This window comes from Fukomys damarensis, unplaced genomic scaffold (assembly GCF_012274545.1).
Source record: "Fukomys damarensis isolate Sample0158 unplaced genomic scaffold, DMR_v1.0_HiC HiC_scaffold_37, whole genome shotgun sequence".
In the NCBI taxonomy this organism is placed as follows: Eukaryota; Metazoa; Chordata; class Mammalia; order Rodentia; family Bathyergidae; genus Fukomys; species Fukomys damarensis.
In genome coordinates, this window is record NW_022900949.1 from 69,301,717 (window position 1) to 69,314,899 (window position 13,183).

A 13,183-nucleotide genomic window follows, 5' to 3' on the forward strand; every position below is an offset into this window, starting at 1 on the left:
CAAGATGGAATCTTCTCGTCGACACCAGGGTTTTCTATACTGCATTTCCCTTTATGTTTCTTCTTACTCACGAGTCTCCCATTACAACCCGTACACCTGGCAGGTGTTGGTCAAGCCCCCAAGAATTTCATTCCTTCGTGACTGACCACATCATCATCTGTGTACCTCTTGTGCGCTCATTTGGTCACATTTCTTTCCACAATGTAGACACCCTGTCATGGTCTGCAATTATAATGATTCACTTTTATTAAGCTTAATTTTAAAAGATCCAAGTTTATATAGAAGCTAGGAAAAACTAAGAAAGACTAGGGAAGACTAGGGAATGAAAAACCTCCAACCAAAGAAAAACCAGGATTCAAGAGAGACAGGCAACGACGAGCGAGCACTCTGAAAGAGGCTCTCGGCGTTATCGACTAGTACAGATGTCCCAGGATGTAGCTGGCAATGTGTTTGACTGCGAGTAGGGTCTCCTCACAAGTTGCACGGATTTGGGATTCAGGAAGCAGAAAGCCATATTTGCCTGTATCCCGGAGTTCGAAGGTGAAGGAATATTTGATTCCTTGGTCATAAGCCCAGTCGTCAGAGCCCCCAGCAGCAAGATCTGAAATGAACAAGTAGCAGGAGAGAAAAATAAACTTTTAAATCTAGGTAGGAGGTAAAAAAAATTGTCACCTCTCTTTGATTACAAACATTTCACTGTGCAAAATCTGAGTATGCCAACTTTCTAGACGCTTGATTGATTGTACATTTACAATTTGGAGACTGTTTTTAAAATTTAGTCCAGTCTTACCTCGAGATTTACCTGATGGGATTGTTATGTTTAATACCCTAGAAATAATGTAATCTGCAATATAAAATTTTCAATATGCTTATATACTATGGTAAATTAAGCTATATATGTAGTCTGTAATATATATCAAAGGAGCATACCAAAGAACATACTATGTAGCTTAATTTCCCATAGAATGAACACACACTGAAAATTTCGATATGAATGTGTATCTCCTCTCAGGAAAGAAAGGAAAACTGCGTGATGACTGCGTGATGAGAGGACAGGACTCCAAACCCTGCTGGAAGTGTGAGGAGTCTGAATAATGAAATTGAAGCAATTTGAGGGAAGAGCTGGGGCTTCCTTCTTTTTTATCTTCAGTATGGAACACAGGACCTGGCGAAAAGCCAACATTCATTTAGTAGTATCAATTCATTTGGTAGGAATTATGCTATCACGAACACATAATGTATGTACTCATTCACTATGCATCTATTTATCTATTTATTCACCCTACAATGGTACAGCCCCCACTAAACTGCAGGCCATGTGTTCAGCTCTCTCCTTTAAAGGGTTGTACTATGATGGAAAAAGAACACCTAATTGAGTTAGGCCGAATAAGCATAAAGTTCGCAATATATAAATAAGTGAGTTATTTCCGCTGGAAACTGTTTAAGAAGAAAATATACCACCTCTAATCGAGAGCAGCTTTGAAAAAAGGAGAAGACAGAAAAGTATTTGATAGAAAGCTAAGAAAAACCCAACAACTCAGGGTAAGAGCCTCCCAAATGCACTGAAGACCTCTTGGTGACAGGACTGGGCCATTTTTCTCGTGTGTATTTCTATTCCTTTCAGACCTCAGGGAAAAATGAATCATTTGAAGAGCAAGGAAAATAGAAATTGAAAAAGGGATCTGTGGAATGTGCCTCTGCAGAGAAATCCAGACTGTGCAGCATTCATGGCCCTGGCACAGCCCTAACTCTCTTACCATAGGGCTTTTCCACTCCCATGCACACGCTGAGGGACTGGTTAGAGGGATGATGTCCACCCTCTGAAGGTGGCCTGAACCTCAGCGAGCCCTCACACCCGAAGTCTGTTTCGCGGAGAAAATGCTCCCTCCTACGCTGTGTTCCAGCAACGCTCCTCCAGTCAGCTGCCGTGTCGTCACTTGGGATTAGTTCCCCCGTGGAGGGGTGGGTTGGTTGGGTGTGTCCATTCCTTGCGCATCTGAACCTCACGGAGCTCAGCGTCTTCATCGCTTTTCTTGCTTCCCTACTGTGAGCCTTTTGGGACTGCTCTGGTCTCCTTCCCCCTTCCTCCACCGCTCCTATCTTTTCCTCTTATCTCAGGGCCTGGCACACAGTAGATGTTCAGCAGATGTAAAGAGACAGCAAATGGTTCTGGGGTTGAAAAAATTTTTTCTTTCTCTTTTTGAACACAAAAATGATCCCATGTTTCATAAAACCATCACTGTGAGGCAAAAGCCATAGGCTCTAAATAATTAGAGGAGAAAGGGGCTCAGAACCATTGACGTCTTTTTAGGCACAGGTTACTTTGCACAGTACTGAAGCCAAGACTCACAGATTGTTGTGGCTCCTGGGCCGTATGTGTACTTGGTGCCATGCAGGGAGGCAAGTTCTTTCACAGCGGCTTTAGCCAGGGCATTCTGAAAAAAAAAAAAGCAATAAATAAATACATAGAGTCACATACTGCCAAACAACACACATCTTATTCATTAATTTTGAGACACTGAAGGTGTTTATTTCACATTTGAGTTAGTGTCTTATACTAGCAGTGCTCATTTTAATTTTTCTAGCTACCTTAGTCATATGATACAAGTAGCTCTTGCTAAAGAATGTATTCTGTAAGGCCCTCCTCAAATACTCCTCAGTTTGAAATTTCTGTCTTGTCTCTGGGCCTTGTAAGAGAAAAAATGGAAATCAAGAAAATCTTTATGGTTATGCCCAGATTTTGTCTAACAGACACGCACACACACACACACACACACACACACACACACACACACCCAAACAAAACAAAAACCAGTTGGCAATGTGGGAGGTATAAAGTCAGCTCCGAGTCGTGATAGGATGTAGCATGAGAAGCTACACATATGAATGAGGGAATCAACGGAGCATTCACTGCCAGCCCGGAAATGTTTAGGAGTCGGCAATTCCAGTGACAAGTGGCAGCTCCAGTTTGGAAGCTATTTAGACTGAAAATTTAAAGAACATTTATTCTATTTCAAAATGCTGAACGTTCGAATTCCAGGATAATAAAAAAGTAGTAGGTATTAGCTTGTGCATATTCTTTTTTCTTAGCAGCAGCATCACCTTCTCATAAGAACGTTGCCCCCAGCACCCTGCATGGAACTCTTCAAGGAGATAGATTCTCTGCACCCAGAAATAACTTCACTGACATTCTTTTCTACTTGTTTAAAGAAGCATTTAAAAAGCAAGACCCGACTCAGCTTTCTGGGGGGAACACACAGATTTGAAAACTGATTGTTTTACTACAGCAGAAGTAGCTATAATTCATTCTAGTTACGAAACTCATTGTATTTCATACTTCAGGCATCGCAATAATTTCTTGCACATATGTTTGGAAGACAGTGAGGTGGGTGATAAAATCAGAATAATCCTCATTATGCAAAGTAGGAACTTCTTTTACCCCTTATTCTAATATTAAAACCAGCTTAGTAGAGCCTTCTGTCAAACTGTTAAAGTAAAGCTTTAAGATTTCAAAGATTCCGGCTCCTAAAGTGTTAATTCTCCACCAACCAGGTGGCACATTAGAAATTTAAAAAGAGTTATAATATTCAAGTCATGATGTTCTGTTTTGGTCCAGTGCGATGACACAACTGACTCCCTGGAACTAACTTCTTATTTTCAGAGTTTTGGATCAGTAATTTGAAAAAATTTTTTTTCTTTTTTGGTACCCGGGATGAAACTTGGGTCCTTGCGCTTGCAAGGCAGGCCACTGAACCGCTGAGCTAAATCCCCAGCCCTAGTAATTTGAAACTTTTAAGTTTCTGTTTCTCTATTTCTGAGCTGGGAAACTAAAACATGCTTTCTGTTGTGATGTTCATATATCACTCCCGTTTTACCTTATTGAAACCAACACAGTAGCCTTGAATCTTTTCTTGAGTCTTCAGTAATAAGCCCTATTATTGATTGAAATCAGAACAATCTACAAAGATTGCATAATACTCAGAATAGATGAAAAACCATCTTTTAGAGATGTGAAGGAGGGTGAAGTAATAGTTCTTTTGGTTGACGAACAGCCTGTTTTTTATTAGTCTATAATTTCTTGCATTTTTCAAAGGACATTTCTGGTTATTTTTCTGTGTGACAGACTCTCTTGTCCCAAAGAATTCCCGTTCCTTCCCTAGACTCCTCCTTCAGATTTTACTTCTCTTTGTTTAAACCAAAAATTGTTATTTGAGCTAATAGAAATGCAGCTCTTTAAGATTAGTTCCAAATGTGAACAGTTCCAAAGGTATAAAGTTATAAAGAAAGTTTATGTGAAAGATTACGAGTCATTGCCATTATGTATTAAACTCATGCCTCAATTGTCCTTCAAGTCCCTCAACATATTTACTGATGTCCTGTAATAACTGAAATTTTAGTCCAAACTGAAGGGCCTGCTCATGATATATTATCTCCTTCGGCTTATCAATTTATCAGTGTGGTTATGAAGGCCATTAGTACTGCAAAAAAAATTCCATGAGTTTTTCCTTAAACCATGCTCTGGGCATGTGAAGGGACACCAAGTGCTTTCTAAACCCTTAGATATTTCTATCTTTTGCAAACAGTTGCTCTGTCTTTCATGCTGAAGTAAAATCAAAGATTGATGTTACCTTTAAAAGGTAACATTTTATTCCTGTTACTGGCACACACTGAAGGGACATTTAGTTTGTTCCTCACTGTCGGCTTCCTTCTCCTCAGTGCTCTCTCATCTTGATATTTACCCAGCACTTGTCTCCTGCGGGTCACCTCCCCACCTGCTCTTCACTGGCTCTACCACCTTCTGTGGATGGGGCATTCTCCGCTTCCAGTGAAAGCAGCCTTCTCTCTCAAGCCACGCCCCTGTGCATTCTCATATTCCTCCCAAGGCAGATTTTCTTGAACTTTTTCCCTGCACACTCATCCCTTTTCCCTTACCTCCATTACTTTGGGAACCTTTCATTGGAGCCATCTTTCCTCTCTGATTACATGGAAGACTTCTATTGGTCTTGCAGATTCGTTTATAGCACTAGCTTCTTTGTGATTCTGTCCCTAACTCTCTTGAAAAGCACAGAACCCCCTTCCTTTGTGAAGGGTCACACTTTGTGTTGTAAGCAGTTGTTTTTGCATCTATATTCCCTAAGGGAGCTCCTTATGGAAACGAATTCTTTGCTGCTTACTTTGTATATGGAACAAATTGCTCAGCATCTAGTAGTGGTTGGCTGATTGAGCCTTATTCTGGGGCTTTGGGGCATTATAAAGGGGTAGGATTTGAATGAGGGTGCACAGTGCTGAGCATTAAAAAGGCCAAGATGTGACCCACCTGAGTGGAGACTAGAGATGCTACCCAGGAGGGCAGTGACTGTGGTTGATGGGTCACTACATTTATACGCTTCACATTCTGTGCACTTTACTTATTTTTATTAATTAGAAAATAAGTCTGTGGTCTTCTCTGAGCCTCTCCAAAGCCAAGAGACCAAAAAGAACAGACATTAATCAACTAACATAACCTATTTTGAATTCCAATTATCTTAACAAAAATCCCTGGAATCAGTGTGGGTCTATTCTTTTGAAGAGTTTAAATAATTTCACAAATGTTATTCATTTATCTTCCCAACATTATCTGTCCACATTTCATCACCACAGAATTTTCTAGCAGAATGGAATGCCACATAGGGCAGCCTGCTCAGCAGGAATGTTCCTACCAAGCTGCATGATGGACCCCTCCCAGAAACGAGAGAGAAGGATGATGCTTTCATCACTAAAGTGTTAGAACGGTAACTCCTTCCCCTGCACATTTCTATAAAAAGGGACGAAAATGACAGAAGACTCAAGAAGCAATAATAGCATGGCAGAGAGCATGGGGCACACTTTGAAACTCCAGCTAACGGCACTCGCTCTGGAACTATCACTTGAGGAACAAATCTTACATTCTTGTTCAGTCTGTTCGAAACAAGAACATTTACATAAAACCTTATGCTTTACAAAGAGCTCTTGATAAGCACTAGATATTTTTATCCCCATTTTACAGATAAAAGAATCAAAACTCAGAGACCATAAAAGATCTTGACCAAGGGCACGTAGCCATGTAAGTGGCTGACTTGAGCTAGGTTCTTCTTCTTTTAAATTCTGTGCTCTTTTTCACTTCTCCTTGTGGCCTTCAAATACTTCAAAAGATGTGTTGCTGGAGCAGGTTTTACCAATTGTAAAGAACAGAAGGAAGCTAAATATAAATCAGCCTCAGAGCAAACTTTGCTTTCAGTCAAGGCCAAACATGGCTAGTCTTTATTAATCCTTAGATATGAATTTCCTACCACATCTTATGCATGTTCTCTTTTGTTATCTGTTTCCTTAAAAAGAGGCCTTGGTCCTAGAGCAAAAGACAGAGAGAATCTAAAATGTCACATCTAGCTCAAAGCCCAAGAGACAAAGGACAAGGCACGTAACGTCTCCCAGGCCTGGGCTTCAGGGGCCTGGTGAGATGAATAAGCAGAGGGGGTTCTTTTCCACTGACCTGCATTGCCAGGTACCATGAGCTAACGTAGCCCTGTGTTATGATGGTGCATACAGTCCTCATTCTACCCTCCATACACATTGCCTGCCCCATGACAGGGGGCTGCCCTTTCTAATCTTCTAGCTATCCATTATTACCATATTGTGGAAAAAAAAAAAACAACTCAGTACGAGGCGTTGCACCATTCAAAGGAAATTTTCTTCAGAAGTTTGTTTCTAACTTGAAGTACTGAGTTTAACCATCCCTGTGGGTGTGTGCCTGTGATAATGGAAACTTCAGAATGATCTTTAACTGCAGTTTCCTTCCTTCTGTCCCGTGATAATGTGTAACTTACACCAAGGGACCAATGAGAAATTTAACTTTTATAATTTTGGTGCAAAGGGAGCAGCTCTTAAGGTCCACCAGCAGGCACTAAGAGGGAAGCCCTTGGGACTGGAAAGAACAAACATGTTTCTGAGAAAAAAAGGAGGCCCTGTGATTAGAAAAGGAAAAGGAATCAGGGAAACAGTGGTTTCGGAGCTTTCTTCACGAGGCGTGCTGGAATGCTTTAGCTGATATAAACCAAATTTTTTTCTTGGCTAATCTGCAGACATATTTTTCAGCTCTTTAAAATTCAAGGGAAATGTGAAGCCTGAGTCAGCTGAACTTGTAGTCCAGACAATTCCGGTTTTGGTGGAAGTTGTGTTTCTCCCAAATAAATTTAAAAAATAAATGCCATGTAATAGGAATGTGCCAGTTTCTGGCACTTGAGATTTTCAGAACAATGCATACTATTTTCGAGGAGGTTGTAAGATCTCTGAAAGCCAAGAGCCTTTGGCTGGGAATATGATGGCTCTTATCTTTTTTTCAAGCAGCGTTTCTCAACCTCAGTGCTCTTGAGTTTCGGGCTGGATGATTCCTTGCTGACTGTGGGCCGTCTTGTGCCCTGTCGGGTGTTTATCAAATTCCCTGGCCTCTACCCAATCGGCATCAGCATAACTCCCACAGTTACATCAATCAAACATGTTTCCCAAACATTGCTAACTGTCCTCTGGGGTGAGGTGGGGCGCTAAATTGGTTGAAAACAAAGTAAAAAAAAAGGTACTGTGAAAAACGTGAGTTTATTTTAGGGAAAATGTTAAAATATAAAGCAACTGTTTTATAAAGTTGCTCAGAATGCCTGTTTATCTATTAATGACATTATGGGCGTCTCTTAGGCACCTCTGCTAGCCAATCTTGCTAAAATGACATTTTAGGAGTAGTGTTGCCAGATTTAGCAAAGACAAAAACCAAACCCCCAAAACAAGACACCTAAATTTAGGTAAATGGTTAAATTTAAACTTAGGTAAACAGCTAATATGTTTTTCAGCCTAAGTTTGCTCCATGAACTGTCTGGGACATACTTACAGGAAAAATTACTTATTTGTCTGAAATCAAAATTAAACTAGGAGTCCTGCATTGACTCAGACCATCCTATGTGCTGGTTGCTGGCCCTCGGCACTGCTGTGACTGACGTAGCCCCTCCATAGCCCGTCATTTTGCTGACCCAATCTCACCCCCTCTTTCCCCCACCAGGAGATACAAAGTAGGCTGATCCCCTTCTTCTGCCTTCCTCAAGTCCATGTCTGAGTCTTGCTATTGTATATTTGTTGGCTCTTTTCTCAGCCCAACCAGCCCTCCTCCTTTCTCTGCCATCCAAATCCTGCCAGACATCAAGGCTTAGAACAAATTTCATCTCCTCTATGTAACCTTCCTTGGACAGCCACTTCCTATCCTGAATTCCTACAACTGTGTATAATTAAAAAAAACCCAAGTCTCTTATTTTTCTTGCATAGTTCTTGGTATCTGAATTTTGTAATTTCCCTGAGATCCTAAGTTCTCAGTGGTGGGAGCCAGGGCTTATAACGAGCGCTTAATAGATACTCAGTGACATATGTGATGATTGCCTGATAAACACCGCACAAACCAGGCTCAGCAGGAGAATTCTATCAGGGCAGGAGGTCAGTTACAGTATATAATGGTATATCAGCAACTAGTTTCTTTAATCAAAGACATTCTGCTGATTCACTTAAAACTAGTCTTTTATGTGAAACTGTAAATTATAAGAAAACTCAAGCAGGTATTTTGTTCTTCAATCTTGTTTCACCTTAGCGGCTGATAGCTCGCCTGGCAGGGTGACTGGCTTTGCTACACTAGTTCTTAAGCAGGGACAGGGTGACAGCTGTGCATGTGGGGTATGCACATGCCCTGCAATTGTCCTCCCTCTAATCACGATATTTCTTTTGTCTGATTTTTATATGTATCTCTAATCATGGCTCTGTCTTGTGTTCATGTGCTTGGGTGGAACAATGAGTTTCTATCTTGGGGTCTCATTAACTAAGACTTTAGTGAAAACACACTGAGTGACTGTCACTGACTGGAAGGTGTTAGACTTCAGAAGCAGATTTCTATCTTTTGACTATGTTTAATAGTTTTTCAGAAAGACTGCTCAGTGTCTTCTAGTTACTGCTTTCTCTTGGTTAATGAAAATACATTCATCAAAAGAATGGGCCAGAATCACTTTTCTTTACCCATGAATTAATATAGAGGCACCCATATTCTAGATCAGACAATATTTCCCCTTCTGGGAATCCTTGTCACAAATAAAAACTATGAAAATGCCTCTCTCTCTCTCTACAAAAAGTTGAACTTCTAGTTACTCAGAAGATTAAAGTTGCTTTGGGGGTGTCAAAAATAAATTCCATTCATTCTAGGCTTTATTAATGTCAGTTAAGTGTTTATTTCAAGATAGTAAGCAAAAGTTTAATTACAGGAAAATATTGGAAACTGAAGTAACTTTTTTTTTTGGTACCGGGGATTGAACTCAGGTCCTTGCGCTTGCAAGGCAGGGCCACCACACTGCTAAGCTAAATCCCCAGCCCAAACTGAAGTAACTTTTAAGCCAACGAGTGTGATATAATTCGAATTAAGTTTTATATTTTAGTTGTTTGTTTTATGCTCTGGAAAATGTAAGAAGTGGCATTACTTTTCTTGAATTTGTTTTGTGAGTATTAAAATAAACATTCAAGATAAAATTATTTTGGGATTTGTACTTTTTTCTTTGAAGAACAGATTATGACTGTTTCGCCTCAATAGAATCATTTATTCTACTTCTTTGTTAATTAGACTTTTAGAATAATTTTGGAGGCCAGGAGTTCGAATACTGCAGCTTTTCGTATTGCCCTCACTTTAAATGAAGAAATGACTTTCGGGGAAGAGCAACGCAAGGTTCACAAACTGCTGGAGCGTTTTCCCACCCCTTGGGGCAGATGGGTCCATTAAACTCATTAATCCTGAGTCTGGGATATTGTCCTGGATAAAGTTCCCAGGAAGTAACACAAATTATTCACAAGATTTAAATGCAAAACTTACTTGATTCATGTTTAACTATAGTTGGGAGAATTTGGAGAAGCCCAGATTCCAGGTTATTGTGTGCAGCAGTGGACACGAAACTATTTCATCACTAAAAGGGCTTAAACATATTCTCCAAATAAGGAAAGGCACAGAACCCTTGTGGAAGCAGGTCCATTCCAAAGAACCTTTAAAATTCTCAGTTAATATTTAGTCTTTTAGTATTGTTATAGCTGAAAGTAGTAGAAAACAGGAAATATTTATCACTGCTACATTAGTGTTTTATTCTTTCAGTTTTATATTTTAATAATTCATTAGTACTAGGATGTTAGGATTTTGTTTTCTTTTCTGATGTGATATAATTTAAGTATATTCACATGAATTAAGCAAACCACATATACAAACTTTGTTCTTTCTGGTGACCAAAAATCTAGGACAGAAACCAGGGACAGTAGTCTTAGCTTCCACTGACAATGCTTCAAAAGGGGGTATAATTGGAGGACTGAATATTTAGGGTTCTAACTAATGACATTTTATTTATTTTTTGGCTACAGAGAGGGAAAATTGAAAGCTCTCTGAAATATTTGTTAAAGTCAACTATTAGCTATCATTTTTCTAGGCGATTAGGTTGTTTTTCTGTTTAGCTTTTTGCATAACATATTTACAGCATTACATATTTTATTTGGTCTCTGAGAGACTGAATATGAAAGTGCAAAATAACAATTTCCAATTTTTAAAGTTACTGGGTCTTCAGATTTAGGTAAGCCAAATATCTATGTCATTATCTAAGTGGATTTTTTTTTTAATGGTGCAATTCAAATGCTTTAAATCTTATGCTTGCTCTTTGAGATCATTTGTCTCAACTTCTGGCAGCCAGATGTTTCATAAATTTAAAAAAGTTGTTTGAAGGATTCAAAATGCTTATGCATTGATGTATAATATTTATTAATATGAATTCTTACAAAAACATATTTAAATGCTCATGTGATTATATCTTAATTGTCCAACAAGACCACTAGCTTTTGGATGGAAGGATATTTAATTTTTTTTGCATTATTCCCCACATCTGGAAAGACTCATTCAGATGATTTATTCATCGATTGATTACTTCTGTGTCTCATCTAATCAAATGGTGAAATAAAAGCAATTTTAGGATCTCATTGCTAAACCTGGTATCAACCAAATGTGGCAAATTCCTAATGACATGTGCCTCTGTCAAATCCAGCTCAAGGCAACTTGACCAAAATGATTCTGACAAAGGTTATATTTAAGGTCATTTTGTTGATTATCCCAAATGTATCTGAAATCATCCTTGAGTCATATTGTGATGAAGACAGGAAAAGTGGAACAATTGCCACTCTGAAGATGAGCAAACAAACCACATGTAGGGGACTGCTCTCTGTCAGCTGACATATCCAGCCAACTCCAAATTCCTTATAAATTTATAATGTTGTCCCACTTGTACTACCTAAAACCAATAAAGGAACTTCCAGAAATTGTGACTGTAATTTTTCTTTTCAGGATTAGAATGAAGAGGCATCTCAGTGAGATGCACTGTCTATTGACGTGATTACTTACCAACTCTGCATTGTTCTGGGGCAGTTTGTAGGAATAGGAGTAAGGGTAGAGCAGCATCTGGGAGTATGAGTGGATTGTGAAATATGCCTTGATGGAAGAGAGATTTTTTCGGATGAAGTTAACCAGAGCTTTGGTCTCTTTTTCAGACTCTGCGGTGGATCCGCAGTAAGTGTCAGAACAGGGGCTGGTAGAAGCTCCGTTTTCTGGGTAAAAAATAGTTGCTGTTAATGGCCAATGATTATCTACTGATAGTCATTCATGTTTATCATTCACAGGGCATGTTTTGGTATTTTAAAATTTCAAAATAGGAAGTTAAATATAAATTGTCCTCATAGGCGTCCCTGTGACGATCCTCACTGTCTATGTGTAGCCTCAAGATTAGGATGGTATATATATTTCAAGCTGACACGATAAGAAAGTATGCATGGAATCCCAGTGTGTCCCTGAGCAGTATTACACAATGAGATCAACATAGTGTAAGAAAATTAATAAGGTCAAAATGGATATCTATAAAAATTGATATTATGATGACCATTATTCATTGCATAACACTTTTATTTAAAACTACATTGTTTTCTTTCAGTCTTAGGTTTTTATTAGTACCTGTTTGCAGTACATAATGTTTCCGTTTCTTACGTGGAGTTGGTGCACGTACATAACATGTCTTCATGGCTTTTTGCATCCCCTGTCCCTCCCGACCCTCAACTCCCCCTCTACCTTTTGATCCTCTTCCCTTAAGGTCTATCTCCCTGCTTTCTCCTCTCTTTTATTTTGCTTTGTATTTATATTTTGGGCTTCTCATAGAAATCAGTGGATTAGTTAAAGCCTGTATGTCTGATTTGTTCCACTTTACATTCTGCTCAAGGTGCATCCGTATTCCTACAAGTGACCCAAATCCCTCCTTCTTTATGGCAGAATACGGCTTTCTGTAGAAGTTCACTACGCTAGATTCTCTAGACCGTACATTTCAATGTTAATAGTCTGATTTGTTTACTATGACGACCCTAGCATCTAACACAAATGGGAACGTGAAAGAGCGCTCAATGCATGTTTGTCAAAAAAATTAATAAACTTATTGTCTGTGGTTTTAGAAAGTTCGAACTATAAACTATACATTTTTATGATTTTTCTTGTTTTAGATACTGTTAGGTTTTCTTATGTTACTTTTCCTCTTATGTTTTTGAAGTAATTTAGGCTAAGTGGTCAGCCAGACACCTACCGCACCAACCAGCATCAAAGTTTCTGTTAGGGTCTGCGCCAAAACAGGAAGTTCCAGCCTGGGTAGAGCGGGTCTTCCTCCACATTCGATCCTGAAAGTGGATGTGGATGATATGATTAGAATAGGTATGGTTTTAATTTCATCAGTTCCTCTCAGTTTTGGTTCATATACCTTGGTCCAGGTGTAGACGTAGCCATCAATATTGAACACAGGCAGGATATAAAAGTCTAATTTATCGAGCAGCTCTGTCATTTGGATCTCCTGTCCATAGGTACGTACAGCCTGTATGTAAAATACAAAGCAGAATTTCATGCCAAAATGCAATTTAAAGCCGGGCCTGGTGGTGCATGCCTGTATTTCCAACAGTCGGGAGGCTGAGGCAGGAGGATGGCTGTGAGTTCGAGACCAGCTTGGGTTACATAGTGAATTCCAGGTCAGTCTCAACTACACAGGGAGACCCTATCTCAAAAAACCAAACCAAACTAAACCAAACCAACCAAACAAAAAAC

At 39.3% G+C, this 13,183-nt stretch overlaps 1 protein-coding gene across 1 annotated transcript in view; it reads right to left on the reverse strand.

Moving 5' to 3' along the window:
- Nucleotides 1-407: 407 nt before the first annotated feature.
- Cpb1 (carboxypeptidase B1) overlaps nt 408-13,183 on the reverse strand; it is a 28,690-nt gene continuing 15,914 nt past the window's right edge. Inside the window, exons 7-11 of the mRNA XM_010625286.1 lie at nt 12,846-12,956; nt 12,675-12,765; nt 11,456-11,658; nt 2,351-2,435; nt 408-601 (exon numbers count right to left, since the gene is read on the reverse strand). Coding sequence (XP_010623588.1) covers nt 414-601; nt 2,351-2,435; nt 11,456-11,658; nt 12,675-12,765; nt 12,846-12,956 — 678 coding nt within the window. The 3' untranslated portion in view covers nt 408-413. The remainder of the gene's footprint in view (nt 602-2,350; nt 2,436-11,455; nt 11,659-12,674; nt 12,766-12,845; nt 12,957-13,183) is intronic.